The 17,798-nt window shown below is 38.9% G+C and overlaps 1 protein-coding gene across 7 annotated transcripts in view; it reads right to left on the bottom strand.

Moving 5' to 3' along the window:
• The window catches only part of gramd4a (GRAM domain containing 4a), a 58,408-nt gene that overhangs the window by 15,414 nt on the left and 25,196 nt on the right, over nt 1-17,798 (bottom strand). For 4 of the 7 annotated variants that reach the window (XM_072454990.1, XM_072454992.1, XM_072454993.1 and 1 more), the window contains 6 exons: nt 7,430-7,550; nt 5,760-5,821; nt 3,658-3,796; nt 1,718-1,743; nt 1,515-1,606; nt 156-247 (listed from right to left, as the gene is read on the bottom strand). In XM_072454990.1, the coding sequence (XP_072311091.1) occupies nt 156-247; nt 1,515-1,606; nt 1,718-1,743; nt 3,658-3,796; nt 5,760-5,821; nt 7,430-7,550 (532 nt within the window). Of the gene's footprint in view, nt 1-155; nt 248-1,514; nt 1,607-1,717; nt 1,744-3,657; nt 3,797-5,759; nt 5,822-7,429; nt 7,551-11,032; nt 11,339-17,798 lie in introns of those variants that run through there. The other 3 variants (XM_072454991.1, XM_072454996.1, XM_072454994.1) reach the window with 2 other exon arrangements.

Raw genomic sequence — 17,798 nt, 5'->3', positions numbered from 1 at the left:
AATAATAAAGAAAGAAATAAATGTAAATATAAATTGTATGTGACAATATGACATTGGTTCAGATACAACTGTATATTTGTCTTAAAGTAAATGCTATTTTTAAGAATTGAGTGCTTCGCGTGAGTTAGGTACAGTAAGTGCAGCAGTGGCTTTACCTGGCGATGAGGTAATTCAAAGACAAACGCAGGATGGCCAGAAAGAGGAACATGGGAATGGCCCAGCCATGCCAAGCAGCATACATGTAGATCTGCAGACACAGAGACACAGATTTGAATGATATAGTTAATGTAAGGGTTATATTTGTTCTAATAGGCAAGGCAAGTTTATTTGTAGAGCACAATTCAGACATAAGGCAATTCAATGCTTAACACAAAATCACAAAAATCACTGGTCTGAGCTGTTGACTTTGGCCTTTTCCATCAAACCTCAAACAACAGCCTAAGCGTGATACAGAGGCGTCCGGGCAGTGGACAGTAATGTCACTGCAGTCATTTCTTATGTTTAACAGCAGCTGAACAGAGCGAAGGGCATCAAGGAAAACACTATTATAAAGTGGCTTACTGTATTTGTACCCCTGGAACTTTTCCACGTTTTGTCACGACACGACCACAATTGGCTTTTTTTGTGAAAGAGCACAATTGTATGTGCGTGTGTCACTTTGTGTTGAAGTAGGAGGGAAAATGTACATCATTTTCAGCTGATGATACAGCTCAAGCTCAGTCCAATTTGAGCACTTTTCAGATCTTGCCACAGATTCTCAATTGGATTTAGGTTTGGACTTTGACTGGACCATTCTAACACGTGAGTATGTTTTGTTTTAAACCATTCCATTGTAGCTCTGGCTTTATGTTTGGGTCGTTGTCCTGCTGAAGGTGAACCTCGACCCAATCTCAAGTCTTTTGCAGACGCCAACAGGTTTTCCTCCAAGATTGGCCTGTATTTGGCTCCATCCATCTTCCCATCCACTCTGAGCAGATTCCCTGTCCACCTTTATACTGAGATTAGATTACACACAGATGGACTCTAGCAAGAGGATGAATACTTTTGCACACTTTTCTTTTATAAAAATCTGTAAATCATGTGTAATTGTCTTTCCACTTCACAAAAGTGTGTCGCTCAGTGTTGCCCTTTCATAAACGATGCCAATACAATATCTAAGTTTGTGGTCGTGACATGACAAAATGTGGAAAAGTTCCAGGGGTATGAATACTATTGCAAGCCACTGTATGTTTTACATGTAACGTGTTTCCTTCCAGGTCCGAAGCCATACTCCATACTTAACTTCTGCATTAAGACTACTTTGGAGTTTGTATTGCCCAAAAGTACTTGGTTTGGTTTGGCATCATCTGCTTGTCTCAGTTTGTCTTCAAGTTTAATGTTTGTGAAAGATTTAATGCAAAAATCACATATCCATGGATAAATTAAGCTTTCAGACCCTTCACCTAAATACTTGCATAAAAAAGTGCCCCTTTAAATAATACAGCATAATTTTTTTTATCTGACAAAATACTCACAATAAAGGCAATAGCTGACGTGTAGACAGAGTGCCAATTGGATAAGGCTGAAAGATTCCTTAAAAAATTAGTGACAGGTCGGGCTCCTCGCTCTGAAACAAAACAAACATAAATATGAATAAGTGCATTAAAACCTCTAAAAACTGAATTTAAATATTTTGCACTGCACTGAATATTCCATAAAAAATGATTTGTGCACTTACTTAGTCGCCTCATGTTTTCTGTCAACCTGCAGAGGAAGAGGGATACAAACTGAAGGTCAGAACAGACGCAGAGAGACATGCACAATAAACAGCAGTGAAAGCTCTGGCTTCAATACCAGCATGACTCATACCATTTCACAGAGGAAAGAAACTAGAACTATACATCGTAGGCCTGGTTCATTCCAGGCTAAGTGTGGACATTGTTCTCGTATTGTCCAGGTGTCGTGCTAATAGTGTTTGTTTAGAGCTGGTCAGAACATATTATCATTATCAATGGGCTTCAGAAAAAACTGTTCTTGAATCAGGAAAAGTCCTCAAAATGTCACTTATAAACAGGGAGAGGATAGTGGACCTAATGTAATGCCAAATCAGTGTGTTAGCCAATTGTGTGTCTAATCTACATTTATTTTTTTTTATTTTTTTTTCCACATTTGATATTTTGTCAAATCTTTGCAGAATGCATGATAAAGGCATCTTATTCTGGTTATGTCAAGCAGGAGAGTCCATTTATATATCTAGCGCTTTTTCTTTTGACCTAGGACTGGTGGAATAAAACACAGAATATGGTCCTAACCTTGCCTTCAACTCCAGCATCACTCATTTCACAGAAGCAGAGGAGAAAATGAAAAAAAACCTCACATTCAATTCTAATACTGTCTGCTCTGTTCTGTACATTGGGCATTGATTTGTTATATTTTGGGACTTGTTATCTGATGCCCCTCAGATCATTGGATTATTCATTGATGAGCTGTGGAGCCTTTGTAGCTGCTATAAAAATCAGACCTGTTTGAACTCTCACATCAATACACATTTCATGTACCGTACTTCAAGGCTGCATCCACCTTTCAGTTCCTCAGTTCTTAACCAAAGGTCTGCCCCAAGCTTTGACTCAAATATTGATTTTAGAATATTATTACAAAAAAAGCATGAGGATTTGAAAGATTAGGGATTATTAGAACACAAACTAACCCTACAACATTAAACAAAGTGGAAATCAATCAAGACAAAGATTAAATGTAGGACAAGAATTGTTATAACCAGAATGTATCCTGTATAAAAACAATAGAATACAGGACCAGATTTTGACTATATTAAAGAGGGAGTATTGATTGTTAACACATAGATCACCATGTTACCTTTTATTGGTTTGAAAATGCTATATTTGTCGAAAACAACATGTGAAAATGTTTGGTTCCAGTTTAGACACGCTGAATCTCCTCCTCCAACAATAAGAAATAATTAAATAAATAAATGTAATAATAATAATAAGAAATAAACACAAAGGAGGGCATTTTAAAAGTCATTATTTGTGTGCTGTACCTCACCACAAACAAAGCTGCAGACCTCTCCCCGGACTTCTCTTTGTTATTAAGAGGGAATCCTTCTTTAGAGTCCATGTTGTAGTTAGATATCATCCAACAATAAAAAAACAAAGCACACATTCTCTGCCTGTCACTGAAACAACTCTGGCCACTTTGGGTCACTAAGAAAAGGAGTGTAAATAACTGTTGTAGCTATAACCGCTCCAGCTCGAGCAGAATACCTGAAACGAGGGGCCAGGTGGGAGCTGGAGCGCTGCAGACACTTTCTTTATGAACCGTAAAGGAAGTGTCTGCAGGGCTCCAAAGAGGGATTCAAATAGTTTTCCAATAGTGTCCAGGAGAGATCCAAGATTACTCAACCATGCATGAAATACACTTAAAACCACTTCAGACTTGTTTTTGATGAGGGACATGAGGGACACGGTAGAAAGCGCCATAACAACCCTTCTTTCAGTCTGAACTAAGACCACAAGTCAAAATGATGACATGAGACATGAACTAAACTTGTAACTTGTAACCATGACTATATTCTGCACATCTGCACTGTACTCCCTTTTGACCGCCCATCAATCGATAGACCGGGACATGCACTTCATGTTCTTCTCGAGCCGCACCCACCTTTTAGCACTTAGCGGCTCCTCGGCCTCCACGGCGCTTTCCTCCTGCTGGAACCGGAAATCTTCAAGGTAAACCCCAAATCGCTCGTACAGCCACTTCTGTAGCCGCGAGCTCCACACTTCTCTGGGCTGTTTCTCTGCTGCAAAGAGCAAACAACAAACAACAGTTACATCAGGGAGCTTTCTGGCATCCTCCACCAGTGATTTCAACAGCAATGTTTGTAGTCATGTACACAGCATCTTGATAGACCATACATTGCTGACCTATGTTATCCATCTTTGTTCATTTCTTTTGTTTCCTTGTGGTTTTTGCACCTGCATTTAAATCAAAAAGGACAAAAACACTAATTCTGCTACTTTGATTTGTTATTCGGATAATTATCCTTTTAGGCTGCTTAATCTCTGAAACTCAAGGTCTCATTAGCAAGAAAGATCAGTTTACAAGTTATAATTTAGCTATTTACTGAAGTAGAATTTTGAGGTTTTGCAGACACAATCTAACTGAACTAACTGATGAACACTATATGGAGAAAATTAAATGAAAGTACATCTTATGCTTCACTACATGCTACATCCATCTAAAAGACTTCATCAAAAGAAATAACATTGTATTTAGTGTACTTTATAACAACGTCTATGATATTAATGCGTTTTGAGCCTGGTGTTGCTTTAAGACACATGTCCAACCTTCGAGAAGCAGCACGTCTGCCCTAGATGAGGCGATCTACAATTGTAGCCCATTTTCTAATATTAGCCGTGTCTCTATTCCTCTATCTCCGGCTCTGCTACTTCACTCACGAGGTCAAACAACGACCACAAACGCAGTAACGCCGCTGTAACACGTAAGGCGGCTCAAAACAGATTCTTCTTCTATCCAAGATGTCACAATAAGGCACTTTCCACCAACACTTTGAGCAACATCACATTTCACATTTATCAAGAGTTGTAATTTGAAAAAAGGAAGATTGTTAGCACTCAAGCAGAGCTCTTTCCAATAATAGCCTCTTATTCCAACACAATGGCTGCAGAGAACTGCACCAGACGCTTCCGACGCGAAAACCACATCTCAGAAATCAACTCATTTGCTTTCACTTATACAGGTATTATAGAACTGTGAAAATGTTCTTTTCAAAACACAATATAACTCATTTGGATGTTGAAATTAAATCTGAGAAATGTAGATGAACATGTTAATATAGGATTTTTTTTTTACAAATCAACAGCAACATTATTGGTTTGTAAATATGTATAATTTGCTAATATCTAAATATAATCATGTTTCAAATGTTTCAATACGCTTTTTGGGTTAATTTCTGCACGACAACGCTAAAAGTTACCAACAACATTAGCAACAATCTGAAAAAGCTTAGGACTACAAACTAGACTATAAACTAAACACATTCTATTAGGTTCAATTGGTTAAACAAGCAGCAATAGAGAATGTGGCAAAGGCGGATAGCGCTCTTGCCTCCCAAGAAGGAGATCATGGGTTCGATTCCCGGACCAGACCTACATCACATGATCTCTCTGGGTGGAGTCTGCATGTTCTCCCCGTGTTACCGTGGGTTCTCTCCGGGTTCTCCGGCTCCTCCCACCGTCCAAAGACATGTATGTGTTAGGCAAAATTGGTGACTCTAAATTGGCCCTAGTGAATGAATGAATGTGAGAGAGTGAACTGTCTGTAATGTCTATGTCTCTAAGTTGGCCACTGTCCAGGGCCTAAGTTGGCCCACTGTACCCCGCCTAAGGCCCGAAGTCACTGGGATAGGCTCCAGTCACCCGCGACCCCGAAAGGGACCAAGCGGTAGAAAATGGATGGATGGACATAAATAATAATAATAATGCAGTGAAAAATCAAAAAAAACAATGTTCATGTAATAAAGCTAAATCTGTTTTGTCTCAGTACAGATATATTACAGTATTATAACAGGTATTAAGACCGTTGTGTGCTGTCTGCATCCAACTATAAAGTGTTTTTATTGGCCGTGAACAAGGAAGTTATGTTGGTGCAAGTTTTTTAAGACTGTAAAAATCAGACACAGCTCCTTTAACTATTCTTCAGTCTTCCGCTTCTTGTTTTTACGCTCTGCTCTGGGATCTCACCTGTGCCATTGTTAGCGGGAGACTGTTGTTTTCGGGGAAGCTGCGGCGGAGAGTCCTCGATCCTAAAGGGAACAGACATTGACAGGGTTTGATAAATCAAGTCTCTTTATTATCAGCCCCAGAGCACAAGTACTTGTTAATATGTGGAGATCTGCCGCAATGCATAAACTAACAACTGGAGGGAGATTGAAAAACACATTAGGAACAAGTGAAAGTGACGAGGCTGAGGAAATTTGAACCGTAAAATGTCGTTAATAGTGCTCGAAGATAATTAATTCTGTTGCCACTTATTTGTTTTTGCATCACCTTATTTGCCCCAAAATCAAAATCGTTGGCCCAAAAAAACCCCTCATGTTTTAAATAACCCCGGAGAAAAAACAAAAAAACATGACGGGGCCAAAACAGAAGTGGTTTCATGTCATATTAAGTGTGACTTTGGCTGGTTTGACAGAATGACCTGTATCATGAGCTGTGGTTGTTGAAGTCAGCAGATTTACTCAACCTCATGCTACTGTGATACACACGTGTGAGCCATTTCCTGCACTGTAAATTATTAACAACAGACGGTAAGTGTAAGAAGAGACAGTGGCAGGACTAATCTTGCACCCATTTACCAGTAGTTAAACCAGGAGTACCGGTAAACTAAACCAAGTCGTCACCAGGAGTAAATAAAGTCCAAGTTCAATAGCTGTTTGTGTTTATTTATTATTAGGGGCCCCGTTAGCTGCAGCAAGCTTCTTGCTGGGGACCTTAATTTATGTACAATTAATGTACAAAACACAGGCGAAAGCTGAAAGCTAAAGTCCTCCTCCTCCTCCTCCTCCTCCTCCTCCTCCTCCTCCTCCTCCTCCTCCTCCTCCTCCTCCTCCTCCTCCTCCTCCTCCTCCTCCTCCTCCTCCTCCTCCTCCTCCTCCTCCTCCTCCTCCTCCTCCTCCTCCTCCTCCTCCTCCTCCTCCTCCTCCTCCTCCTCCTCCTCCTCCTCCTCCTCCTCCTCCTCCTCCTCCTCCTCCTCCTCCTCCTCCTCCTCCTCCTCCTCCTCCTCCTCCTCCTCCTCCTCCTCCTCCTCCTCCTCCTCCTCCTCCAATGGGAATCCTCCCCGTCCCATGCTGCTAAGACCTAAATTTGTTCACGCAGTCGCTCGGGGAAAAGCAAAGAGATGGACACAAACACCATCTGACATGAACCATCAAAATCTGTGCCGAAATGATTTGCTGCAAACTGCTACAGCTGTTCTTTCCAACATAGTATTACTGAGGCGCTCAATCAAATGTGTTTGCAAATGGTAAGAAGAGGGGAATTTATTGCTTTTCAAATTTCAAAGATAAAATAAATGACTTTCAAGGCATTTCACAAGAAGAGATGACAAATATTAATGTACAAATGCATAGACAGTAGTGTGTTTTTACCTAAAAAAAAAAACTAAAACACTTGGCAATTCCACACGAACAGTTCTGAAATTCAAAATAAAACAAATGCATAATAGCTAAGTGATGTGGTATAAATGGCATTAATTAGCATATAGCTTAAGTTTAAATACAAGGAGCAAGTGTGCTTTGAACTACTATAATAAATAAATAACTGAACACCCACACTTCTAACCTAAATGTAAAACAGCATCCTTGTTATTGGTCCCATTTCTCATCATTGTCCTGTGCGACTTAGTTTCGTACCTGTTTTTGAGCAGATCGTTCATCTTCTGCTCCAGATCCAGCCTCTTGGTCCGCTCTCTGTCCAGCTCTTGTCGTATAGAGTCCACATTGGTCTCGTCCCGAAGTTTCCTCAGCTCTTCCTCTGTACAAACACACAGAAGGAAGAGTGAGTTAAACTTAGCCTTAACAATTTGTGATATAGGTCAGCATGTAAAGAGGGACTCCATTTATAGTTAGACAATAGCAAGGTCTCACTTTTGTCCCACAGGAAAATCGCTGAAAACACTTTGAACAGAAGCCAAGGAAGCAGTGGCATGTTTGTTTGTTTTTTCTGTCAGATGGTAAAAACGGTGTCAAAGGTCACTGTTCGGACAAAGGTGTTTGACGGAGAAGCTACAAATTATTTAGCAGCCCATTGAAAATTACTTCTGGATTGTTGTCGAGTTGATTTCAAAAACAGTGTCAAAATGACTACCTTTTGATCCACGCCTGGAAAAAGGTCATACTTTCAATATTCAACATTTTGTGCAATAAAGAAAACGAAAAAAAGAAGCCACGCTCTGTTTCAAACTATAAAAAGGAACAAGGGCACAACTGCAATAAAATAAAAACACCGACATTTTTTCGTGAAAATGCTCCTTTGTGAATGAGGCGGACAATGGAGAAAATGTTCAGAATAAATTCTAAAATTCTTGATTCCATTCAGAATTATTTGAACTATTATATATATATATATATTATATTATATATTATTTGAATTACTACCTGCTCCGTGGGAAGATTGAATTAATAATAATAGTAAAATCAGGGCATTTAATTAACATCTAGCTACAGTCCATTTTCTTCACAGGGTTAAGAGAGACATAACTCATTAAATTCAAGTGACTTAAATTAAAATGATTCTTAACTACTATAAATTCATACAGTTAAAGTATTGTTTTTCATCGCAGAACATTACTGCCCCCGTCACCTTCACCTGTCCCTTGACTTGGTTCTGTTCTGTCAGCTCACATCACAGGCCCGGATCAGGTATCAGCCCTTTCTAAAGCCACAACATCAGCAGGATTTCCTCTCAGCCCATTGTCGTCGCTAACGGGACACATGAATATTTAAGCAGAGACCACAATTAAAACCCAAAGACTTCCACGAAAATACCTGGAAGCATTCACAGGACCCCAGACAAGAAGATGGGGAAAAGCCCAACCGATCATTTTCAGCAACACGATTTAAATTCAACTCACAAACTGGGCAAGTGACAGTTCACGGAGACATGAGAAAGCAATGCATTACAAACAACTATATCACCAAAGCGCAATGGTAAAAAATATGAGATAAATACATAAAACTTGGAAAGGCATACAAGTTTTCTGGCTGTCACACTCTCCCTTTCTCTTCACTAAATCTCATAATTCACTACATGCTTTATGCAAACCCATTTAAACTAATAAAACATTCATTATGACTTCCTGTGGCTAATGAACGTGCCATCCATGCAGCCTTCTGGAGAAATCTATCACAGCAGTGGCGCTCAAACTTTGAAAAGGTTCTGCTAAAATATTGAACTTTTCAGTATAATTAGGAATAAATATGAACCTGAATAAGAATGAACCAGGTCTAGAGTAAAGATGAAATTATTTGGCAAAAATGCGGGATGCGGAATGCCCTGGAGGCTTAGTTGCACTACGTAACTTTCCTGGAGGCGGGTGTGTCGCACGCTCGTCTCCATGAAGAGGTCATTGCTTTGTATGAATTTTCCACTGCAGGGGATTACTGTAATAAACATTTCTATTTTCCATGTATTCAATTACAGTCTAATGTAGTGACCTTGCCTGCTTGTCTCCATGAGAGTTGAATGCAATATTGTGGAACATTTTATGCAAAACTATTTCTATGGAGATAAGCAGATGGTGGAAAGGTTACAGAGCAGTCCGACCAAAGCACCAAGGCCAAGAAGAAAAAAATGGTGTGTTTCCGGTAACCCGACCGATCTGGATTTTATCGCATATTTACGTTTCGAGAATGTAAAAAAAATCATCTGTGGGGATCGTAAGATTGGAAAATCGCTGCACTTTTCATAGGTTTCGTGTCACCTACGGGCGCATAGATGATCTATGTTTGCAGATGCTCTTTTTGAGTAGTGTGCAGACCGTAGCCATGCCATGATAATATAATAGATCCATGGGTGATATGCACGCCCGGGGTTTCAGTGGTGAAGTTATTTAGCGTGACTGTTGAAAAGTGCTCACATCATGAAGTAACAATAAGAAAAGTAGTGAACGTAGAGGTCAGCGAAAATGCGGGGCGGCAACAGAGCGGTAATTACTAAAAAGTTGTCTGCTAATGGCTCTTTTCCTGTGGTTGGACTAGTATAGATGTAGAGAACCATTTTATTCAATATCTGCATACCAATATGGCCACACCAATGTGAAGCGCTCACTTCTGAGAAAAGAAAACTGTCTGCAAAACCTGTGCGAGGATTTTAAAATATATTTGGAAAAAAAAAAATAAGAAATCCGACCTACCGACCTAGATTTTTTTACCGGAAACACCATATTTTTTTTGGGCCCAATTACACAGGCCTTAAAATGCAGGAGCAGGGTTAAAATAACTGAACCTGAATAATAACTCAACATTTTAATAAAAAAATCATCAAGTAATAGAAAAATATGTACCACCGTTTAATATATTTAGATATATTTTTAAGTTTGTCCAAAAGCGTCTTCCTTTGAGAACCACATATTGTTCATCATGTGATTTCTTTCTTAAATGACAGTATGTTGGTAGTGGGATGTAAACAAATACTCCAGTATACGATCATGTGCCTAGTTCCATTTGAGGCCAGCCAAAGGTTGCAGTGGACAAAGCTGCTTAGGGCCGTCTGTGCCAGGAGGTCCTGCACCAGCTGTAAACCTATTAGACAAATGCATAACAGCACCGGGCGCAAAGCAGGCTGGGTAAAGCGGATACAATGGCCTGCAGCAATTAAACATTCATGCCAATAAATTATGCCATGGCACTTTCACTGCATGTGGGCTGTCGGGTGATCATTTTGTTTCCATGCAAACTCATAATAATATCTTATAAAGATATTTGATGACAAATATATAAAAGGAACCTAAATCAGAAAACTGTTTCAAATGTGAAGACTGATAAAAATGTGACTTTTTGTAATTTATTTTGAGCAGTTTGTTGCTATATTTATTTGGGATTCTATTTGGACTCCAGGCAGTTAGTACAGCAATATTCCCTCCGTACAGAAACACTACAATTCAATAGTAATTGAGTCTATGATTTAAGGCCAATCTGCCAAAAACAGAAAAAAGGAAAACAAAAATTTACAATTTTGCCTATCAAAATTTGCAGAAGGTGTAACATTTCAACAGCCTCTATCACAACATTGACAACAGGGGCTAAAATTATATTTATATCTCCTAAATATAGCTCAAGGCTCAGGGTTACCGTACCAATGGAATGTCCACTGTGGTCGTAAATCAACTGTTTATCTACGACAAACTAAAACAGGATTAGCTAGAGGCTGTAACACAACATGTACTTGCAGATAATCAATAAACATGGTTAAAAAAGTTTTTGGAAACTGGACCGTGTACAGACAGAGTAACTTACTGATGTTGAGGTTCATTTTATGGCTCTTGATCTTGTCCACCGTTCCACTGTAAAGCATCTCAAAACTATCAAAGGTGAAGTCCTCTATCCCTCGCCGCCGAAGTCGTCCGGTTCCTGAGGCCCCACTACACGAGCGGGACGGTAGAGTGGCTGCTTTGGGGATGTCCGTAAACTGAGCCATAGTTTGCACACTTTCCAAAATGTGTTTACAAGTCTAAATTTAGTATCTGATCCATCTTGCACTGTATCCCAAAGACAGACAGCACTGTTGCTCTTCTCAGTTCGTACCGCAATAATTGAAATTTGTCTGACTAAAATGAAAGGGTACGCAAAGGTGCAAAGAGGTGGGACTGGGACAGGGGCCACAGACTTAAGAAGGTTAGGAATCTGAGGCTTGGGAACTTTGGCACATTCTGTAAAATACACTAGTCCCTGGTGTAAACACTTAGATTTGCTTTTCTATATTATACTAGGAGCCAGGCAGGATAACATTATGATGAATCGATATGCAAATCTGTCCATAAGGGAAAGGAAATTGATAGATTTGATCAAAAATAATTGAAAAAGTAGCGTCCAATGATATAACGATATGTCCACATTTCAACAAGCCAACAACCTTTTGTAATACTTGTGACTAGGGTTGTCAAATGTATAGAAAATCAGATACTAATCAATATTTTAACTCGTATCAAAACTAGATACTCATTTGAACAAGTATTGATACTGAAAAATAACCCTTTAACAGGACAAACTGACATTTACTGAACAGTTTTAGAATTATCTTGACCATATTTCAAATAAGTCCACAATGTTGAATGTAGAATTTAGAATTAGTTTGTGTTGAAAAAGTCAGTCTATTTTCTAAAACCTTGAGTTGAAATATGGAATTTTTATAGCATCATTGTGGTATCAAAATCAGTATCGAGAATCAAGTATTTTCCTTAGTATCAAAATCCTGACTGATCGTTTACAATTTTGACTGAAAACGGGTGAGAAGTTTAAACCTTTTTGAGACAAGTTGAAAATAAATGTAGTAATGGAATCCTTTCTTTTTAAATTTTACAACATGAAAATACTCCAATATACTTATTAATTCAATTGTTTGACTTGTTCCTGATCACTGAGACCAACATGTATTGTTAGTGTCATTCATCAGCTTCATTAACGGAACAAAAAAAATGCCTTCTAAATACACTACATACGCAAGCAAAGCTGATCACGTTCCACTTATGCAAGCCAAGATTTAGCAGCTCAGAGGAAAAGTACTGAGTGAGTTGTTTGAACAGGGCCAGAGACAATGACTCCTTTCAGTGAAGTTTGGAGAGGGTCAGAGCGAGGCAGACCGGCGAAGAGCGAGAGGTTCCCATTGGTCTTTCATTGTTACAGCTCTGCACTGATCCTGTGACAGCAGCGTGGAGCCTGGATTTATGAAATGTATGAGGAAAAAAGCCAATGAGGGAAAAGTCTCCAAAGCCCAAAGCAAGTGGAAGAAGCAAATTGAGTCTGTGCAGGCATCACACAGGTTGGATAAGGTCATATTTAAAGCTGAATCATAAAGAATGACGGATTTTAGAGTTATTAAGCGAAACCCAAGTGGTTCCTTTCATATAATGGACAGCATAATGCCAAGACTTCAAATGTGCTTAGCACTTTTGTCTCACAGCAAGTTTGGACTGACCTCTACTCCCAAAATGTGTGATCCTCCTGAATACGATCTGGAGAAGCATCAAAATACAGTGGTTTCTGACATCAAAGAGACAAATACAATGTCTTTAAAGCCACAGCCAAATCCACTCAAGTTAGAACAAACGCTTTAGAAATAGTGTTTTACTGAACATCACTTCTCTAGAGCGAGGAAATAAACCTGCTGTAACTAATCTATATAATTAATGTCTCCTAATCTGATGTTGAGAGAGGAGGCAGGATAACATCTGCTGTTTAATCACATCACAGATATCTGCTCAATGCTCCGTGGACAAACACAAAGAGCGTGCTGAAGGATGAGTTTGAACTGGTGAAATCTGTCGGACTATAGGCTTGCCATATTTCAGCATTTGGGACCTTTCGGCCTTTAGTGGATTTATATGGAACTTGGCAGAAAGGAAGAGGCTTGGAGTGAGTTGGCTAAAGATTTGGGCGGAAATCATGAGTTGAATCTTGATTTTTATGTATAAATACACTGTTTCATAGTTTATTTTTCTGTATAAATGAACTCCTTTGCAGTTGTGGTTGTGCAAGTCTAGTTTGGGTCAGATCATAGAAATATTTACTGAGATACACTGCCGACTGATCGATCGTTAGGGCATGTCTTTAGTTGGCTACAACCCTATTTGGCACAACATTCTGTTTTATGTTCTATACTATGCCAAAGTTAAAGCAACACTACATAACCTTCTGGAGGTGGCGTGTCACCTGCACTATCACATGGAAATCGACCATACTTTGGAACATACCCCACTGTGGAACATTATAGCTAAAGGAACCAGATTTACATGGAAACAAGCCGGAGGAGGCTCCAGCAGGCCATGTAAGAGTCGGGTTTGTGGAGTTGCAAGCCCACACACAGTAAGAATGCATGTTTTTCTTCGCTTTTCAATGCAGTAAAAAAACAGGAATCAATGCCAGTCTTTCCCAGTGATAATGGAGACGGTGGTGGTTCATATCATAACCTCCTACAGTTTGTCAAAATAAGATCAGCAATGAATTGGCAAAATTAATTATGTACTTATATTATCAAAATAAGTCAACAGTCTAACAATAAAAACTCTAAAATTGCAGTAAACATTATTTTTACAATAAGGATTGATACTAGTGTCAGCAGTATGTGTAAAAAAACAAAAAAGCCTGTAATAGAGAAAACAGAAAAATACAGAAACCAGAAAAAAATAACGACGATTAGCTAGATTTTGTTGTAAAGATGCTCTACAGGATTTACAATCCATAATACAGCTTATTCTGGCATTTTGCAGCTGCACTACATTTCATTCCACTATCGATCGAGCGAGTGTCAGGGTGGGGACCGTCCTCTTTCAGGTCATGTAGAGACTTACACTGCGTAGAAGGGAAATGAAAAAAAATACTGAGAGAAAATGCGCCACAGTTTGTACACGTTAAATGAAGCATGTCTCATAAAGCGCAGCAGAAAACCACATCTTACTGTTCTGCATTATTAAAGATAATTATGACGGTATTACTCACAGCAGCTGTAAACACACGCTGCATAACAATGACTCAATCTCGCACAGTCTCTGAAAACGAGGCAGTGGACAGGAAATTAATTTGTCCAGAGAAATGTAGCAGATATGGAAACGTTCGGACCGAGACACAGAGCAGAAGGTTGTGCTAATGAGGACTGAGGAGAAAATTATGGTTTAACAGTGGATGCTTTAAATAGTTTGCTCTTTGACAATTCTAACAGTATTGTTGTTTGTTATTATGTTGAAGAGTTGTTTTGAAGCTAGGGACCTGTGCATACAGGTTCCTTTTATACACATCCTTAGTCTTACCCAGAAATCTTTTTGTATTTTCACAAAATGGGTGCAAACAGAGAAAAACACACTACAACAGGCAGGGAAAAGCAGGGACACTCTCTGCAAAAATATATTTCCTCTGATTAAACAATGCTTAATACTGACTTAACCAAAACCAACCTAAGCCAGTTATCAAAGCAGTCGTAAAAGTGAAAACTGAAAGAATGTTTGAGTAGTTCTTCATCCAAGATACAATAGTACAATTAAACCTACAAAGACAGTAAGGTAAGGTACACTTTAATGTCCCTGTAGGGATATCCGTCTTGTCCTCTGCATTGGACCCAAAAATTAACAGACAAAATGAATACATAAATACTAAAATTTCAAATTATTTAGACACTCAATACCACGTTTATAATTGTAATTTTGATAATTTAAAACTCAAAATAATAGTACTTTCTTTAATATTACAATGTGGTGTTGTATTAGTGCTGATATAGACCAAGAAGACCATTCTAAAACTATTCAAGAAAGCGCAAATGTTGTCCCATTTGTGTGATTATTTATTTCCATCATCGTTATCATCATATCTTTAGTTTGTATTATTTTTACTATTCTTTTTTTAGTATCCATTAGCATCAGGGTATTGATTTATTTGGCAACCCTAATTTCTATCCTGCCCAATCCCAACAAAGGTTTCAACCATTCATTATCTGGACATGTCTTTTTTGCGCTGGGTTTCCCCTCTCATCCTGTGTAACTGGGATATGTCCCTGTTACGACCTAACCCAATATGAATAAGCAGAAGACAAATGAACCGGAAAAGGAAGGAAGGGGACATTAAGATGAGCAATGAGTGTGAATACATTAGGTCACCAGTGATTTCCTACAGCACTAAACCGGACATTACGGCACCACCACGGAGGTCATTTCAGCTCCACTCGGCCGCTCGGGGGAACGACGTAGCGATGTACGCCTTTGCCTTCGAGTGTGTTACAGTACTGTAAATGCATCCGCCTGGCAAGCCAAGACCACACGAGACGGAGACAGGATACGGTCCAATCTAGACCATAAGACCATATGATTTCTTTCTAATGCGAGTAAATCCGTGGTCCGTTTGTGTCAAAACAAACATGGCGGCTTACGAGGAAAAAAAGAGATACTGAGAAAACTGAAAAACAGCCAAATTAACGAGCAAAACACTAAAAAAAGAGAGCGGGATGACTTCTGCAATTAGTGTCTATGACTGAATTGTCCTAAAAGTGGACAGTTGTCTACTGCGCTCCGTGGTCTGGTTCTAGAGTGTCTTAAATGTGTACAGAAAGTGGAAGAGAGGCAATAACATGTCAATAAAGTATAATGAATGAAAGGGCATTGAATGAAGACGAAGCAGTGACACACAAATCAATGTGTAATTTAAATTATTTGGAACAGTTACAAAGCTGCTGCAACAGTCAATTCAGTGGCATTTAGGGATAAAATATCAAATAGAATTACTCATTTGTATTCATCAACGTACTTTATATTTTTAAGAAACAGGATCGCAGTGCTGTGCTGGGCATCAAGGTTTATCTGCTTTACAAATACAAGTTAAAAAATCCAGACATCCAGATCTACTTGAGACTAAAATCGAAAGTAGTTACTCATTTGATAATTAAAAAAGCAAATTAGGACAAACTTTGAACTTTTCCTAGCTTGTGTAAGAATGGTCTTATCATTGTAGTGTTGGAGTAGATCATGAATGAGACTTTTTCTTACTAATTAAATTTACATTTTAGGATAAACAGAAGAGCACATCTCTATACAGACACACAACAGCCTCCTCACCATTTGTTGCTAAGAGATGCGTCTCTTCACCGGCCCCACACAGACACACGGGTGACACCAGGTGTGCTCATCCAGACCAGAGTAAAAGGTCTTGATGTTTTCCGGGCTTAAAATAAATGTTCAGTTTTGAAGCGGAGCCACAGGGAATTGTCTTTGTCCTAATGTCAGCTTGAAGACCAGGTATCATGTTGATTTGAATAACAATCTTGCCATCTACCTGACAATTGGGGATGTAAAGATGATTAGGTTAATCAATACCCAGTACTAAAATAATCATAATCGTGACGTTTTTAGAGAACAATTAAGCTTTTTCAAATTAAATTTAGAGAAAAATGACAATTTTACAACTAAAATAAGTCTTTTGTTTAGCCCAATTAAAATTAGAAGCAAAATTAAGCCCTTACTGCACCCGTTTCTAAAAATAGTAAACCTAAATGTAAATGTGAATGCAGGTCACTTATTGAGGAGAGGTAATGTATTAAGAAAAACAAGGAGGAAAGAACATTTAGTACTGTTTTGTTGTTTTGGTCATGATGTTAATAATCATTCTCACAATAATTGCTACACTAACATTAGAAATTGTGAAATCTTACTGACAATATCATTAGAATTGACTATATACCCTCATCCCTCCTCTGATAATAAGTCATCGCATCCATCCGTGGTCTGCAATAGCCACGGATGGATGTGATGACTTATTTTGCACCCTGCCTGGAGATGTAGTCACAAATTAACCTCTAAGTGCCTCTAAAATAGCAGAGCAGGCCAATCACAAGCGTATTGCGAGGGAAAATCCGCTTTGTCCACAAACACCATCTGTAAGTGGAGACCCGCACCTCCTGTCGATGTGGAGACAATGCACTGAGCAGCATGGTTGTTTTACTTTACAGCATGGGACCGGCTTATTTAGAGAAGCACCGCCAAAGACGTCAAAGAATAGAGAGGAGGCGTAAGATCCACCCTCTGTCAAAGTGTGAAAACGGCAACAGCAGCAAGCAGAGAGGAAAGAACTCGTCAGTGTACTTGTCAGTGTGCATTTATAATAAATTCATTCCAGTTCATTTCTGCCTGAGAGTTCCTCCAATCAGACATTATTCTCACCCTAGTTTGAATAAAATGTTGATGTTAGTGTCATGATAATACAGAAAAATTCAAACCCTTGTTCAATGCTAAGGGAAATGCTTAAAACTGACTTCAAAGACGTCGTTATTAGCATATATCTATCTGATTTCACAAGCTCTTGTAGTTCTGATCAAGAGCAAGATAGTTTACAAGTTTACTAGGTTTTCACATCTTTCAGAGGCCAGAGCAGAGTTTACGTCAAGTCAAAGCTAACAGACATTAGCATGCCAACAGCGCACTTCCTGGTTTGCAGAGAGTAAAACAACATAATTAGATGCAGGCAGCACATAGCAGTCTCATTTTGACTCATAGCACTGTTTTCACAATATCTCTTACTGGGGCAAGAC

Source organism: Eucyclogobius newberryi, unplaced genomic scaffold, assembly GCF_026437365.1.
Source record: "Eucyclogobius newberryi isolate DKJ021-1_F unplaced genomic scaffold, fEucNew1.0.hap1 SCAF_2, whole genome shotgun sequence".
Lineage (NCBI taxonomy): Eukaryota > Metazoa > Chordata > Actinopteri > Gobiiformes > Gobiidae > Eucyclogobius > Eucyclogobius newberryi.
Note: the sequence above shows the minus strand (reverse complement) of the source record. Positions and strands in the feature narration are given on the sequence as shown.